General features: G+C 41.8%; 1 protein-coding gene across 13 annotated transcripts in view; it reads right to left on the bottom strand.

Moving 5' to 3' along the window:
- STAU2 (staufen double-stranded RNA binding protein 2) overlaps positions 1 to 17,331 on the bottom strand; it is a 223,369-nt gene that overhangs the window by 139,434 nt on the left and 66,604 nt on the right. For all 13 annotated transcript variants that reach the window (XM_036338537.1, XM_036338536.1, XM_036338535.1 and 10 more), the window contains 4 exons: positions 13,185 to 13,344; positions 11,441 to 11,548; positions 8,329 to 8,541; positions 3,277 to 3,414 (listed from right to left, as the gene is read on the bottom strand). In XM_036338537.1, coding sequence (XP_036194430.1) covers positions 3,277 to 3,414; positions 8,329 to 8,541; positions 11,441 to 11,548; positions 13,185 to 13,344 — 619 coding nt within the window. The remainder of the gene's footprint in view (positions 1 to 3,276; positions 3,415 to 8,328; positions 8,542 to 11,440; positions 11,549 to 13,184; positions 13,345 to 17,331) is intronic.

Below are 17,331 nucleotides of genomic sequence, written 5' to 3' on the forward strand. Positions count from 1 at the left end.
TCATTTTACCCATCCACCCACCCCTTGTCTCACACAAGTTCTTGTAGAGACGGGGTTCAATAGTTTGTGAGCAGCTACCCTAAGTTATGTGTTAGTATTAAATAAGACTGCTGTAAAAAATTGAATTAATAAAAGGATAAAAGTAAAAAAGGCTCGACTTAACACCACAAAGCTGTGCTGAAGGACTTTAATTCCCTGCTAACAAAAGTCACTTAAAAAAAATCACTTCTATATAAAAGTCAAGCAAATATATAATAAACTTTGTAAGTCATCTTCCTAGAAAGCTAACAACTTTTTGTAACTATTATAAATAAATAAGATTTTTATATTAAAATGTTACTTTTTCTGCAAAGAAGTTCAATTTTGCTATGCAATAAAATTAAGACTGCAGACTGTTTTAAAAAATAATTTAAATAAATCAAATCCTCAAAAACCTAACAAAAAAGTTCTAAACTAGGCCCTAGCTGGTTTGACTCAGTGGATAGGCCTGTGGACTGAAGGGTCCCAGGTTCTATTCCGGTCAAGGGCACATGCTCAGGTTGCAGCTGAATCCCCAGTAGGGGGCATGCAGGAGGCAGCCAATCAATGATTCTCTCATCATTGATGTTTCTCTCTCTCTCTCTCTCTCCCTAACCCTCTATCTCCCTCCCTCCCGCCTTCCCTCTCCCTTCTTCTCTGAAATCAATAAAAATATATTTTTTAAAAGTCCTAAAGTGGCATTTACCCAAAACTTAACTCATTTTCTCTCACTGAGTCACAAATAAAATTGATGAAATTAGCTTTATATATTCTTAAAAACCTAGAGATCTTAATCACAAATAGAAAAATTAACATTATGTGATATATCAAAATACCATGTGCTGATAAGCAAATTAGTTTTTAGTTATCATTATTTTTTTTTATTTTATTATTAGTTAAGGTATTACAAATGTGTCCTCATCCCCCCCATTAACCCCCAACCTCCCCCCCACACACACACACTATTATTTTTCTCTTTGAAAAATTAAAGTATCTCTGTACAAAAAAATAAAAAGCTTTAAGAAATGCGCTCAGGAACTAACACCCAAATAATGTCGTCAGAGATTTTTTTGTCTAGCAATCAATAAAGTCACTGCACACATTTCACAACACACAAACTTACTTTTCGTGGTGATAAATAAATATTAGCATATTATCTCTAGATATTTTACTTCCACGTTCAATTTTAACAAATGATAACATCGCTTAAGTCGTTTATACAAAAATATTTACTTTGATAAAGTTGCTGCAATAGATAATGAATCCACTGGGGCTTCCCAAGGGGAAAAGCAATATGAATTCAGTGTGAAAACATGTAAAAGCACAGCCAAATGCTCCCATTTGACTAGAATGTTTATGAAGACCCATAAAAAGGAAGCTGGTGTAAATTCCTCTTTCAAAAGGGTACTCCATATACTCCATAGGAAAGGAATTGTGTAATAGAGCCAAAGCCAGTTTTTATTCCTAATACAGGTCTAAAACTTAGGTGACTTTTTTTTCCCTTCAAGTTTTGCAGTTCAAAGAATACTTTCTAGAATTCTTCAGAGCTAAGAATGTAAAAAGAAAAAAACTGGTGCATGTATTTTAAGAAGAGGATGCTAGAACAGCACTGTTCTGGGTCCTAAGGACACTAGACCATATGGCTTACTAACCAGAGACGAATTCCCCTCCGTGGTTGTCTGCGTTCCCACAGTGGTTTATCTGTGACCACATCACAAGTTTACATCTCCAGCAACAGCCAAATACACTAGCTCTCACACAGGCAGGCAGCAAGTATGCATCAAAGGTTTATGAAGGTCCTACTGTATACAGACCACTGCATTGAATACTGTGAGATAAAGACTATAAATTAGGAAGGAAGGTAAAATGTAGATACGCATGAAAAGTGCATCAACATGACAGACTATGCTTGAGTATCAAAATTTTTCCTATATGGTCATCACTGCATAAATATCTGTTCATTTTAACAGGATTATATTGAAGGTGAGGTCCATGGGTTTGATTGGAAAAAAGTTTCTCTGACAAGCCAATTACAACAAAAACAGTTTGGGGACAATAAGGAAAATTTAAATATAGACTGGTCATTAGAAGATTCTTATGAATCAGGCCTAAAGAAAGAAAACGTACTCTTTTTTTTTTTTTTAGAGATACATACTAACTATGTAGGCTTCCTGGCTGGTGTGGTTCAGTGGTTGGAGTCAACCTAGGAACCAGGTGGTCACAGTTCGATTCCCGGACAGGGCACATGCCTGAGTTGTGGGCTCAATTGCCAGTGTGGGGCATGTGGGAGGCAGCCGATCAATGATTCTCTTTCATCATTGATGTTTCTCTCTCTCTCCCCTTCTCCCCTCCTCTTTGAAATCAATAAAAATACATCTAAAAAAATAAATATGTGGGCTGAAAGGACATACAGTTAGAAATTAGCTTTGAAATTCTTCAGGAAACGAAAGAAGGGCGGGAGGAAGGAAAGGAAAATGAACGGCTGAAGCAAGCGTGGTAAGAATCTGAACGGCCATGTCTGCATGACGGGCATATTCCCCAGCAGGCCAGCACACTGCTCTTCACGGTGCGCTACTGAATATACCCACCCTCGGGTAGGTTTGAAACTTTCCCAATAAAAAATTAAACGTTTCTTCAACACTGGGGCTTGAGTGGACAAGCGAAGAGGCGCAGATGAGATCTGAAAGGAGGAGGGCATTTTGCTAGTCCCCGCCCATCTGTCAATCCACGAGCCACCCCACTCCAGTTTCCTGGGCTGCCCAACACCGCAGTTCAGGCTCTCAGCAATTCTGAGTCCCTCCGTCCTCACCGTGATTAGGGAGACAGCCAGCTCTCTCTTTTCCTAATTTTCCTGCAAACCCAAAGTTCACGCTCTTGGCCCTGTTCCATCTCCATGCATCCTTCTCAATTTTGTTTCTAATTCCGTCTGTCTCCTCGTCCCAGCAGTTAACAGGCTCGGGCTGCACACAGTACCACAGTAAGACAGAGACGAGCCTTCTGTTTGATACTCTCTGGGCCAATCAACCTGCGTGAACTCAGTCCCTTCAAAACTCTTCTGTCTGTTCTAACATGTCCTTGACGCTTGAATGTGTCAACCAAGTTGAGGGAATCGATGCTGGGAGGGTAAACAGTGCCATTAATTAATAGCGCTATGAATCCCGAGCCGGCCTTTCCCCCGTATCTCTACTCCGACCTGAGGCTTTCTAGATTCTTTTCAATAGTTAAAAAAAACTCTTCTCGTATAAAAGTTAGAAATACCTGCATCACGAACTCCCGACGTCGCGGCATTCCTCTCTCTGAAAGCAAAACATAGTCTGGCTCCTTTTCCTTCTTGGCCTGTTGAATTTGAGCCAGGCGGCTAATGGGGTTCATTCCTTGACCATATTCTGGTCCAGCCTAAAACACAATGTAAGAAAAATGTCAAAACATGCTTGTAAAACCTGTTATTGGATCCTTAAAGTGGTTCTCCTCTCCTCCCCTACACCCCAAAACCGTGACTGGAGAAGATAAATGAGAGTCATTTATAAAGATTTATGAAGGAAAAGCGTAAAACGGATCTGAGACTAAGGCGTGTATGGGATTTAGGGCTCAGGGGTATTACCAATAAATTGGGTCAACTATTCTGCTTTTAAATTCTTCAGTACAGCTTCTTCACACTTCTGTTCATCAAGAAAGACCAAAAGAATAGAAGATCACAAGACATGAACTGGGAAGAGATATTTGCAATACCTGTAACTAAAAAAGATAAATCCGGTAGCCAAAATATATTTTTTAAAGCTCAGAAAAAGTATTAAGAAAAATACAATCTAAAAGAAAAATGGGCAAAAGACATGAAAAGATATTTAACAGATGGAACACTTATAAAAATATAATCAATCTCATTAGGACTTGAAAATGTATATTAAAATCACAGTGAGATGCTATTTCACACCCATTAATTTAGAGAAAATTCAGAAGCCTGACAGCCCAAATGGTGAGGATGAGGAGTAACAGAAGCTTATACCATGATAACGGTAATATAAAATGGAAAACAACTGGACAATGTGTAGTAAAGCCAAAACGGCCCCTGCACTCCCTAGTAGCATTTTCATCATCATGTACTATATACCCTAGAAAACAGATGCCCATAGGTGCTAGCTCCAATGTTCAGGAATAGCCATGGCTGCATTATTTGAAATAGCAAAACAAAACAAACAAAAACCTGAAAACAACCTAGACATTCATCAAAAGAACTATGTAAATTATAGCACGTTCATACAATGGTTTGACGTAGGGCAGGGACAATGAACTAAGTATTGCTACATGCATCAAGATAAATGAATTTCAGGAGAAAAAAGATGGATGTTGAGGGAGAAAAGCAAACACAGAATACATATAGTATGATGTAATTTATGGAAAACCCACTAAAACTACAAAACACTGCTGAGATTAAGTAAGATTTTAATAAATGGACAGACATGCTCACAGGTCACAAGACTCAATATTGTCAAAAATGTTAATTTTCCTCAAACTGATCTCTCAAGTCATTGCATTCCCAATCAAAATCCCAGCTGGCTTTTTTTGGTAACAATTAATAAGCCAATGCTAAAGTTCATATGGCAACGGACAAGACAAATAACCAAAACAACTCTGATAAAAGAACAAAGTTGGAGGACTCAAACTCTCTGATTTCAAATTCACTACAAAGCTATGGCAACAAAGACAGCATGTGTACAATCAGCATAAAGACAGACCAATGAAACAGAAGAGTGTCCAGAAACAGATCCACACATATGCAGTCATCTGGTTTTCCACAAAAGTGCAAAAGCAATTCAGTGGATAAAGGATAGTCTTTTCAACCAATGGATTTAGAACAAGTGGAAATTCATATGCAAAAAAAATTTTTTTTTCAACCTGTACTTTATACCATTTTTTTAACTTGTAAATTGATTTTTAGAGAGAGAGGAAGAAAGAGAAAGAAAAACATCAATGTGAAAGAAAACTACTGATCGGCTGCCTCCCACCACTCCCAACCCCCACCCCCCCAGACCAGGGATCAAGCTCACAACCCAAGGAATGTACCCCGACTGGGAATTGAACCAGCAACCCCTCAAGTGCACAAGACGATGCCCAACCAACTGAGCCACACTGGTCGGGTTTTCAAAAATTAACTTAAAATGGCTCATAGACTTAAATGTAATATCTAAAACTGTAAAACTTCCAGAAGAACATACAAGGGGAATTTCTGTGACTTGGGTTGCATGACAATTTCTTAGATACAACACCAAAAATCACATTCCATAAAAATAATAACAATGACAATAAATTGGACTTCTTTGAAATTATTAACTTCTGTTCTTTAAAAAATGCAAATCACAGGCTTGGAGAAAATATTTGCAAACTGTGTATTTGATAAAGAGCTTGTATCCAGAATATATAAAGACTTCTCAAAATTCACTATTAAATGTATTATTTTAAATGGACAACCAGGCCCTGGCCAGGTGCTCAGTTGGTTAGAGAACTGTCCTGATGCAACAAGGTTGTGGGTTAGATCCCTGTCAGGGCACATACAAGAATCAACCAATGAATGCATACCTCAGTGGAACAACAAATGGATGTTTCTTGCTCTCTCCTCCTTCTTTCCTTCCCTCCCTCTCTCACTCCTTCTTTCTCTCTCTCCCTTCCTGTCTATAAAAATCAATTTTTTGAATGGGCACTCACATTTTTCTAGGTGGGCAGAAGATTTGAACAACACTTCACAGGCTCATGTGCTACTAAACTCATGGACACAGACAACAGTGTGGTGACTGCTGGGGGAGGAGGTGGAAGTGGTGGAGGAGGGTCTGGGGGGGGGGGGATAAATGATGGTGGACAGACTTGACTTGGGGTAGGTGAACATAAAATACAGTGTACAGATGTGTTGTAGAATTTCACACCTGAAACCTGTATAATTTTGTTAACCAGTGTCACCCCCATAAATTCAATAAATAGAAAAAATAAATAATTAAAAGATAACACTTTTAAAAAGACCATTTGATGTCCAGAGTACTTGCACGAAGGCCAATTTCAAACCAACTGTACTAGTTCAGGTGAGAGTCGATTGTGACTTAGACCAAAGGGGAGCAGAGGGATGGAAGGAAATGGACCAACTTAAGAACTATGTAAGGGATGGCCCCAATAGGGCATGACGAACTGGGCGTGAGGCGTGAGGGAGAAGAAAGGACCCCAGGTGCCCGTTTCAGCAGCTGCACGGTGGTGCCGGTCACTGATGAGGAATGCTGGAGGGGAACGCGATTTAGAAGGGAACATGGAGTTTTGGACACGGAGTTGGAGGTGCCTGTGAAATATTAAGTGAAGATGTCCAGGCAGCAGGGTAGAATACAAAAGAGTATTTGAGAATCATCCGCATAAAGATGGAATTGAAGCCTGGGAAGGGGGAGTATGAAGTACGACGCCCAGGGCAAGGGTAAGAGAGAGGATGAGGGCGACAATACTACAACGGTTAGGGGAACGTGAGAAGAGAGAAAAGGGAAATTTTTAGTTTTGGTAAAACCCTGGTTTCCCCTTTTATTTACATACCAAACAATAAAGATTAAGTAAATCAGAAGGACTGATGAGAAAAGACAAACACAGACAATAATTTATGAGTCTAAGATTGAATACCAATGACAAGGTAAAGGGAAGCTTGACGTCTGGCGTTAGAAGAGGTGGCCTAGTTCGTGAAGATGTGCAAACGACTGTCCTGCAACGGCACCTTGCCTCTCTTCTTGCTTAATTTGCCTCTTTCATCAGAATGTCTTCTGTGCCAGAGGTACTGTTGTTGATACAGATCCCAAAGACAAAGGACCAGATGCACAAATGCACTCAGATAATAACGGCGTTCTGAAAAAGCTAAGAGTGACTGGTTTCTTCCCTTCGCTGAAATGAACTACCAGCACCCTTGACGATGAGGTTATTCCTTGGATATCAGCTCTTACAGTGTCACTCTACAAACCAGTAAGGACAGAAACTTTTATCAGAAAGCCTTCTTTGCAGTCTCATCTTAGAGAAGAAAACATTAAAACAGGATACAAGCCCAAAGACACCATCAGGGAGTCTTACGTTTTTAACTCTACAGAGTAACTCAAAAGGAGTTCCCAAGCAACCAGTTTCAAATGGGCTCTTCAGTCACGTGACTAGACCCAACCCCTGACTCTGCTACCGAATCTTGGGTGAGCTTCTTAAACACCAAGGACCTCGTCTGCGAAACAGGGATAGCACCTACATCACGGACTGACTGAGAGGATCCAATGAGACAACGTGACAGTTTTATTATCTTTCTTAAAAATCAAGGCAACTCATCCACAGATATTTTCTCTACTTCTATTGTGTATAAAGAAGTGTAGACCCGCCCTGACCAGTTTGGCTCAGTGGATAGAGCGTTGGCCTGCAGACTGAAGGGTCCCAGGTTCGATTCCGGTCAAGGGCATGTACCTTGGTTGCGGGCACATCCCCAGTGGGGGGTGTGCAGGAGGCAGCTGATCGATGTTTCTCTCTCATCGATGTTTCTAACTCTCTATCCCTCTCCCTTCCTCTCTGTAAAAAATCAATAAAATATATTTTAAAAAAAAAAAAAAGAAGTGTAGACCCTAGATGTATAAGACATGTGAGGAAGCGACAAAAATGCTAAAAACCAAGGTACCATGTGAACAGACAGATTCAGACATAAATAACAATATTTAATACTTATTGGGTGCTTATTATTTGTATTATTAATAAATACCAAGTCCCGCTCATACAGTGCTTCCCATTCACTAGCTGTTGCTCCTGTCACAGGGTCGGCATTAATCATACCCCCCCCCATATCCTTACCCATTTCAGATGTCCTAAGAAGACACTATGTACAGCAGTGTGGTGTAGAGATCAGAGCAGTTCTGGTTACTCCACGCGACAGGTGAATAAAAGTGAACAAATGCTTTGGATGTGTTAGGGGTAACATCCTCTACCTTACACAGTCCTGATGAGAATTACACTAAAGGTGATCATGGATGGGAAAGTGTTTTATACTAAAGTATTCTATATTAAAGGTGATCACGAACAAGAAAGTACTTTGTGAGCCATAAAAAACTGTCCGTATGTAAGGTATTATTGGATGAACAAACACAGGTATGCAAGTGTCTGAAAAGCAAAACACAATTGTTAACTGATTTAGAGTCACGTGCCCAACCCTGACTCTGGGACTGTTTATAATCCATAGGTTGAGACGCCTGCCCTGTGGGGAAACTTTTCCCCCTATAGTTACCGGAACAGTCACACAGTAAAACTGACTCATGTTCATAAGCACACACTTACTTTGACTATGGTTTTAGGGCGTTTTTTAAAAAATAGTTTTGGCTTTTCAACCACAGGAAGAGGTGGGAGTTTCTTAAGCTCCTGTAAGACGGTGGTCGCAGCTCGCTTCTTGGAGAGCTTTTTGCTATTTCCCTCGCCTTCCGCAGAGAACTCTCCCACGGACACCCGCGTAACAAAGCTCTTCATATGTGGTGGTCCGCTCTCTTTAATGACCTACAAAGTACAAATACAAAAGTAAATAACAGACAGGTACACTCAGAATGTGTCCTTATAGCATGGATCTTTCTTAATGTTCCTATCATAATCAAAATAGAAATGAAGAATGATGCCAAAATTATAGGTTTCTTTAATAAACCTACTAGAAAGGTATTATATAAGAACTATTCAGTTACAATATTTACAATGCGTAAGAGACTGAAGTTGGGCGAACAGAAATCTAAGTAAACACATTCAATTCACACTCAAAATTATTTTTTACCCATTTTAAAACAGGCAATTCTCATTATGGTTACCATCTTTTCTTTTCAAAAATAATTTTAGCCCAGCCAGAATGGCTTGTGGTTGAGCGATGACCTATGAACCAGGAGGTCAGGGTTCAATTTGGGTTAGGCCACATGCCTGGGTCGCAAGCTCGATACCCAGTAGGGGGTGTGCACGAGGCAGCCGATCAATGATTCTCTCTCATTATTGACGCTTTTATCTCTCTCTCCTCCCTTCCTCTCTGATATCAGTAAAAATATGTATTTTTTAAAATCTTGTTTTATGTTGATAGTATTATAGACATCTCCTATTTTCTTCCAGTGATTACTCATTTCTTATAGAACAGAAAATTAAGAACGTAAAACACATCACATTATATTAGGTACACAGGGCACTGAAAATGATGCGTGTAAGGTATCGCATTTTCCCTGGAAGAGTACGTTCCTGGAGGATGGGGACCACTTAAGGGAGTTCTACCAGCCATCCCGCATGCTGCATGGGGAAGCCACTCGAAAATAACCTATTTTTGACATAAACCTTCAAAGGTTGTTTTATAGAAAGGAAAGTTTACTCTCCGACATGATCTTTAAAAGGTCAGTCGATATGCCATAAAAACTCCTTGCTTCCTAGGGTTATGGATTGTGAATCTGTCAGCTGTGGATGCTCCCAAACCCTGTACCAATGTGCTCACTTAAAGTAAGACAACTTTTGAGGAAAGATGCCTCCCCAAACCTGAGTGCTCAAAACTTCTGTCTCCTTCACCGTTGTAAGCTGTAAAAGGTACCCTACTGAGTTAAACAGTTTCCTATTTAACAGCATATTAAAAGTTTGTCTTTTAATATTGGATGCCAATGAGGAAAAGAAAGCAATAGTTCAGTAATTCAACAATGCTAGGGATAAGGAACTTATGATAAGCATGCTTTCCAAGTAATTTAAGTTTACTAGTTGAAATACCAAAACTGTTTATTTTAACCACTTTGCTGGCCATCCTCCTGAATTAAAAAAAACAACAACACACAACATAGGTCCAGAGGTATGGATGCATGGAACAAAATAACAGATCCCAGTGGAAAAGGGAGAAGGGTGTTGGGAGGAAGGGAACAGGTAGAAATTAACCAAAGAGCATATATGCACAACCCATGGACACAGACAACTGCATGGGGAAGGCGGGGGTGGGCGGGGGTGGGCGAAGCGGGGTCAAAGGGAGAAAATGGGAAACAACTGTACTATAATACTGTCAACACTAAAATACAATGTGAAAAATAAATAAACAACAAACACCTATATGATGTACTGACTTAATAGAGAATACCAAATAGTTATTAACCTTTTATTGCTGGCATAAGGTCACCATTCGAACATCAAATATTCTTAGAGGCCACCAAGGGCTTCTAAGACTGATAAAACTGTCCCTATTCACTGTAGCCTTTAAGGCCCAAATCCAATAGTTTCCGAGTCTATACAATTACTTTGATTGGCTTTCCATCTGTCCCTATCATTTCTTGCTGGGCCTAATAACCCCTCCAATGCATTCTGCCCCTGCCTGCCCCAGGGCGCTGCTTTCCATCTGCTGCAGGCGGACATCAGGCAGCCCCATTTGCAGGAATTGTGTCTGAGAAGAAAGCAAACAGGTTCTCAGCCGAGGTCAGTCGATCCGGCTCGTGAGTTAAAAGTGGGAGCTCTCTAGTGCTGAACGGCACCCCAATTTGAAGGACACTCCATGACCGTGTCAGCTTATTTCTTGGGTTTTGCCTATTTTCTAGGTATTTGAGTTGCAAAATTAGAAACCTCTTAAAATAGAAGGAATTATAATACTGAAAATGATTTTTCCTATTTTTAATGTCACACAATTTTATAAATATTTCTGTCACCTATTTATCTAGTTACAAAGTAGACAGCTGCTTACTTAGTGGCTTAGTAAAATGTAAACATATTTTGGCAAGTACAGAAGAAACTGGATATTAATGCGTGTGTCACTAAATACTAACTTGGATATTTTCAATTTGATCCTATTAAAAACACCGAACCCTCTAGATCAGCGGTTCTCAACCTGTGGGTCGAGACCCTTTTGGGGGTCGAACGACCCTTTCACAGGGTTCGCCTAAGACCATCGGAAAACACATATATAATTACATATTGTTTTTGTGATTAATCACTATGCTTTCATTATGTTCAATTTGTAACAATGAAATTGGGGGTCACCACAACATGAGGAACTGTATTAAAGGGTTGCGGCATTAGGAAGGTTGAGAACCACTGGTCTAGAGCACTACAAATTAACTTACAATGAGAAAATAAACTTTACGAGGAAAATTGAAATATATATACAGATGGCTCAATACGGAAAAGTGAAAGAGGTGAGGAGCCCGGCCAGTGTGGCTTAGCAGCTGAGCATCAACCCAGGAACCAAGAGGTCACCGGTTCGATTCCTGGTCAGGCACATGCAGGAACCCATGACATTCTGTAAGTTCTTCTCTCCCTGGGGCCTACATCATGGCCGGACAGAGTGTGAGCACAGGAAGCACACGCACTCTCTCAGGACACGAGGATACCCGCTCACTTCACTTAGCTGGTTGCTTATCTGAGTTAGTGAGGAGCAGGGGTGGGGGTGGGAAGCTCTCTGAGCACATACCTCGAAACTGACGGGCATATTTCGCTTCAGAGCAATTTCAAACACTAAGCTGATCTCAGATTTATTGGCGTCTTTGTCATCATCCATTTCTTTTCCGGATTCGCCATTCTAAATCACAAAAAACAGGATGGCAATGAGTCTTCACTTTGGAACACACTTCGCACACAGTCTACAGTCAGGAGGCCCATCTAACAGAAAATACAGTAGGAGACAGAAACCCCAGACTGATCCTGTGGAGTCCCTATAAGGCCCAGAGGTTCTCAACCTGTGGGTCGCGACCCCTTTGGCGGTCGAACGACCCTTTCACAGGGGTCACCTAAGACCATCCTGCATATCAGATGTTTACATTATGATTCACAACAGTAGCAACATTACAGTTATGAAGTAGCAACGAAAATAGTTTTATGGTTGGGTCCCAACAAGAGGAACTGTATTTAAAGGGCCAGAGGTTGAGAGCCGCTGCGTAAGCACCGCAGGCAAGAGCTGCTCTGAGGCTCTTTGTTGTTTGACTTTTCACTTTTCCCCTCGAAGGAGAATAAATGCCAAGCGTGGAAGTCTTTTACTCAACCATACACCAATTTGAGTTTATCCAGTTCTCTCAAAATCTCTATCCAGCCCAACCAGCATGGCCCAGTGGTTGAGTATCAACCTATGAACCAGGAGGTCATGGTTCGATTCCCAGTCAGGACACATGCCTGGGTTGCGGGCTCGATCCCCAGTGTGGGGTGTGCAGGAGGCAGCTGATCAGTGATTCTTCTCATCACTGATGTTTCTATCTCTCTCTCCCTCTCCCTTCCTCTCTGAAATCAATAAAAATATATATATTTTTTAAACCTCTATACACACACACATGCACACTCTTGTACACACAGTACCTCCACTGGTGTTACGATACTGCACCTTCTACGAAAACTGAGCTGTAGAAATAAGGGATGCAAACCAAGACTCTGGAGCTCCGGGTCTGGCCCTGGCACCAATTCACTTATTTAGCACATTCTTCTGGAGGGAGGACCCCAGATACGCTGGACGTAGTGTAAGTAACAGAGATAAAGGGAGGGGTATCCTTCGCCAGGAGGCTTGCAATGTAGTGGGAAAACAGATAAATGTCCTAATGAACGTGTCCAGGAGAAAACTACCTAAGTCTGCCATTAACCAGACCAGCCTCCGCGAGGCGTGGGGAACTGTAGAGACGGAACTGTGTGGTTTGAAATAACTAAGAGGAGAGCTCAGTAAGAAGAGGACTCAGACACAGGCCTGAGCTGGAGATACTCTTCTGAAGTCAATAGAGAAGGCAGCTGAAGCCATGAGAAGGGGCCAACAAAAGCCCCGATATGCTCAATTGTAAAAATTAGGTAGGACTGGAAATATCCATAATAATCTCCTCCACTTTAAATTCTTCCATTCCAAATCAACACAACACAATTCATGCTCAATAAATGTAGCAATAAACTCAAAGTAAGTGAATGTTATTTCTCATCCTTGTACACATTCCCAGCTCCTGAGCTGCCTGGGAAGTGCACTCCATTGGTGAACCCAAGTTCTCAAAGGCAAGGTCATCCTGGCAAGGACAAGTCCAGGACAGTAGACAGGTAATCCATCTGAGAAGCAAATTAACAGAGATCGCCACTCTCCTCTTCCTTCCTATCAGGAGATTATTTCTCCTGTTTGTGAAAATGCACGCATTTGTCTTTTGGATCACCGCCCGGGCACCCAGAGAGCGAGCGGCCCCGCAGCAGCAGCACACCTGAGAGGACTTCTCGGGAATGGGCTCGTTCTGCAGCGCCTGGAGGGCCTTCATGGCGGCGTTGTGTCTAGCAGCTTGTCGAGTCTTCCCTTCCCCAAAAAACTCATTGTTTCCTACAGTCAGCTGAACGTAAAAGATCTTAGGCATCGGGCAATGATACCTAAAGAAAAGAAAATAGGAATGTTAGTCCGATAAAATCACTCCATAATCAGGTTTGTTTTGTTTAAAGTGATACCAACCATATAATGCGCTATGCCCTCGTATGAACCCTAATCAAATTTTAACTTCAAGCTTTCAGACAGATTTTGACGGGAGTGGGTCCATGGTCTGGTGCTGAAGGCCGGGGAGCCACCGCAGAGGATGGCGAGGAGCAAGGCCATTCTGGTGACAACAAGCAGACTATTGTGCTTCCAGCAGATCATTATGATGAGAAATTAAAGGGCAGAGAGGTGGAGTTATTCCTCCAAAGTGATAATAAATACTTTGCAAAGAAATAAGATCAGATCAACATCAAAAAGAATAGGGAGTTTAACCCAATTTGTAGGTAGAAAGTATAATAAAAAAATGTATTTAAGGTAAAGATTTTGGCAGGTTTGAGTTGAATGAGCCTAAGGTAGAGAAGAGCTACTGACGAGCTGCAGTGATGTGGACTTGAGACAATAAAAGAGGGTGTAAGAAGAAAGAACAAACCTAGAAGACATCAAGAAGAAAAATATTAAGGTGATATGCAATAAAATCCATCAACACAGCAATTATTTGACAGGGGAGCGTGACAATGTCACACATTGAAGTGGAGCAGACAAGAAATAAGGTAAATATGCAAAACATAGTATGTTAGAGACACCTGTTAAACAGTTAAAGAGGCCAAGGTTCAGACGTGTCAGGGAGGTGGGTGTTAGATGGGGTGGCCAGGGAGGGCCTCACTGAAATGACAGCTGGGTAAAGACCTAAAATAAGCGAGGGAAGAAACCGTGCAGATGCCCTAGGACGGTGCAGCGGAAGCAGACAATGTCAAGTGCGAAGGCCCTGAGGCAACAGCATGCCATGCACGGTCAAGTACCTCAGAGGATGGTCATCTTCTTAGAGTCGAGGGAGAGAGGCAAGGGAAGCCGCGAGATAAGAGGAGGTGGCCAAGGTCGCTTAGGGACGTCCTTAGAAATCCCTGTAAGGACTTGACTTCTACTCATGGAGTGAAATGGCCACCACCAGAGAAGTGACATGACGTGGCTCACATTTCTGAAGGATCATCTGACTACTACGTAGAGAACAGACTATAGAGAAGGATGGTAGAAGCCAGGAGATCTATTAGGAAACTAGCGCAGTAACACGGGAAAGATGACCGAGACCTGAACGAACATGACAGCAGAAGAAGTGACGAGAGCAGTGGGTTCCAAGTGAATTTCAAAAGGAGAAAGACAGGGTTTGCCCAAGAACTGGCTACGGAATAGGAGAGCGGAGGAGGCAAGGAAGGGGATTGCTGGTGGGCAGACGTCAGCCGCTCTGGTTTGAAGGTGTGAAGTTTTTAGGCCTGTTAGACATCCACATGGAGATGTCCAATGGACAGTTGGATTTATGAGTCTGGACTCTAGAAAAAGAGGTCCAAGGTGGGAATAAAATTTGGGAACCTTCAATGTATCGCTGGACGTTAAAGCCAGGCAGGACTTGAAAGCCAGACAGGAAATCCAGGCAGGCAGGGTGTCCTCCTTTCTGGAAGCCAAGTGGGAAAGTCTATCATGGAAGAGCGGGGTTGGGTGTCAAACGCTACGCACAGGTCAAGTCAGATGAGTGAGCAAAACTCACAGGACTGACTTGGATGGAACGGTGCGTTATAATAATGCTGAAAACTGAAGTGCAAAATCACTCCAGTGCGGAAAAATGTCTGTATCCCAGCAAAAAGAAGTCCAATGGATGCCCTCGTCCTTTCAGATGGCGAGTGGACATCCATGGAGCGGTGTGCTATATTCGACCTGAGATCAACTGCGCAGCGCTCATCCCGTAAGGCTCTGCGGGCAGATGGGACTAATGGTGAAGGTTTCCTGCAGGTGCCGGGCGAGCGTGTAGGTCGGCACTGACCCCGCAGCTGTGGGAGGCTGGCACTAACTGAAACCATGTGAGTGATGAGCACCTGGAAAAAGAAAGCAGAAAGGAACCGAGAAAGAGAGCTTGAGGCTGGGCTCTGACTCATGCCGGTGATCAAAAGGCAGGGGAAATAGTAGACGGCAGTGAAGGCGATGAAAGCAGCCGCAATCAGAAAAGAAACATCACCCCGTCAGGGAGGCAATTAGCAGTGGAGAGAGCCAGAGTCTGAGAAGGAGGGAGAAATCGCTGTTTTAAATTCTTAGAGTCAATTTTCTTGGCCCGCAGTTTTCCCATTAATTTCTTTTAAGATAAAGTATTTTTAAGTGTGTTTTATTATGTCATACCTTCTCATTTTTAATTGGCAAAGATGAAAAAGTTAAAGGAAGAAAAATTACTTGTCGTAACAGACTATTTTTTTAAAAACATGCAAAGACTCAAAAGCATTAAAAACCACACTTTTTTTTCTCTTTGATTCCAATAACTAGTGTAGTAAAGTGCAATCTCCTGTTACCTGTTTCATTTTTAATTATTTTAATGCAGAAATTTGGACAGACTAATAGGATGGATGCAGGTGATTTCTGTGTCCCACAAAATTCATTTTCCCACCTCTTCAGAACTTGATGCATGTTTTGTTTGTTTTAAATAAGAGCACTTCACTAATGGGAGAACTGACTACGTTAACACTTAGAAAGTTTTAAGAACAGGTGAGACAGAGCAGAAAGATTTGAAGGGTCTTCAAGATTTTTTAAATATGTTTTTATTAATTTGAGAGAGAGGAGGAGAGGGATAGAGAGATAGAAACATCGACGATAAAAGAGAGACATAGATCGGCTGCCTCCTGCACGCTCCCAACTGGGGATCAAGCCTGCAACCTGGGCATGTGCCCTGACCAGGAATCAAACCAGGGACCTCTTGGTTCATGGGTTGACGCTCAACCACTGAGCCACACCGGCCGGGCTCGATGCATGTTTTAAACTGGTTCCACTACCGACCGAGCCTTTTAAAACAGACAACCTGAAATCAGAAATGGACTCCTGAGATCTTACACGGCCAGCTCTCCCCGTGGAGGCAATGTTTACAGTCAATTACACACTGCTGAAAGCAGAGGTCCGCGAGTGGAATGCGAGCAGACCTTTAACTACAGGAGAGGGAGTGGGCGCCACTGTAATCACTCTGGCCTGCTGACAATTACAAAACTCATTTCGGTTTGCCACAGAGACAAACAAAATTTCTGTTCATTATAACTTTACTGGAATATGATGTCATCACACATAACCATACTGAAACAATCTGCTGATTTTCTAACCAAAATATTAATTGTACACTAAAGAGCCCTTGGGGCCTCTTCCCTTTTGGCCATCAAGCATGGCTCTGTGTGTGCGTAGTATGTGCGTGCATGTGGATACATATGTATATATAAATTATACCACAGAAGTATCAGAGGGAAAATTAGGTACGTTGTGTTCTGAAACACTCTAGCGCTAACAACAGGAAATACCGAAACCGGACGCCTGACTAGTTGCATTCCCTTCTCACTCCGTCCTCTGACTTAACAATGGTTCAACCTACCCCACGTGGTCTGAATAACTCAGAGATCGCATCTCCTCATATCATCACGACAATTAAGATTAACCAGAACACTCTCATTAATAGCCCCCAGATTGAACTATAGGACGGACAATGCGAAATGCTGTGTGTGTGTGTGTGTGTATGTGTGTTACATCCTGCTCTCTAAATATTTGTTTCCTTTGGTAAAGACATACTCCAAGTGTATTAACTTTAAAGCGATGTGCTAATTAATGGAGTTCCTGTTTCTATTTTTATTTCAAACATTAAGCTCACTTTTTTGGTAAAGTAGGTATGGTAAGTGACAAACATCTTTCTGCACACTTTTTATTTACCTAAGCTTACACTGCTATTCCTGAATGCTTTTTCTTAATTAGAATGTTGTGGCCAATGCTTAGATCCCCACAGTGATTACTGTGAAAAGATGAGCCGGGAAAACGCACCCACCCAAGCTATTCAAGTTTCAGGGTCAAATGGCTTCTACCCACCAACCTCCAAAGTA

Source organism: Myotis myotis, unplaced genomic scaffold (assembly GCF_014108235.1).
Source record: "Myotis myotis isolate mMyoMyo1 unplaced genomic scaffold, mMyoMyo1.p scaffold_m19_p_16, whole genome shotgun sequence".
NCBI classification, from domain to species: Eukaryota; Metazoa; Chordata; class Mammalia; order Chiroptera; family Vespertilionidae; genus Myotis; species Myotis myotis.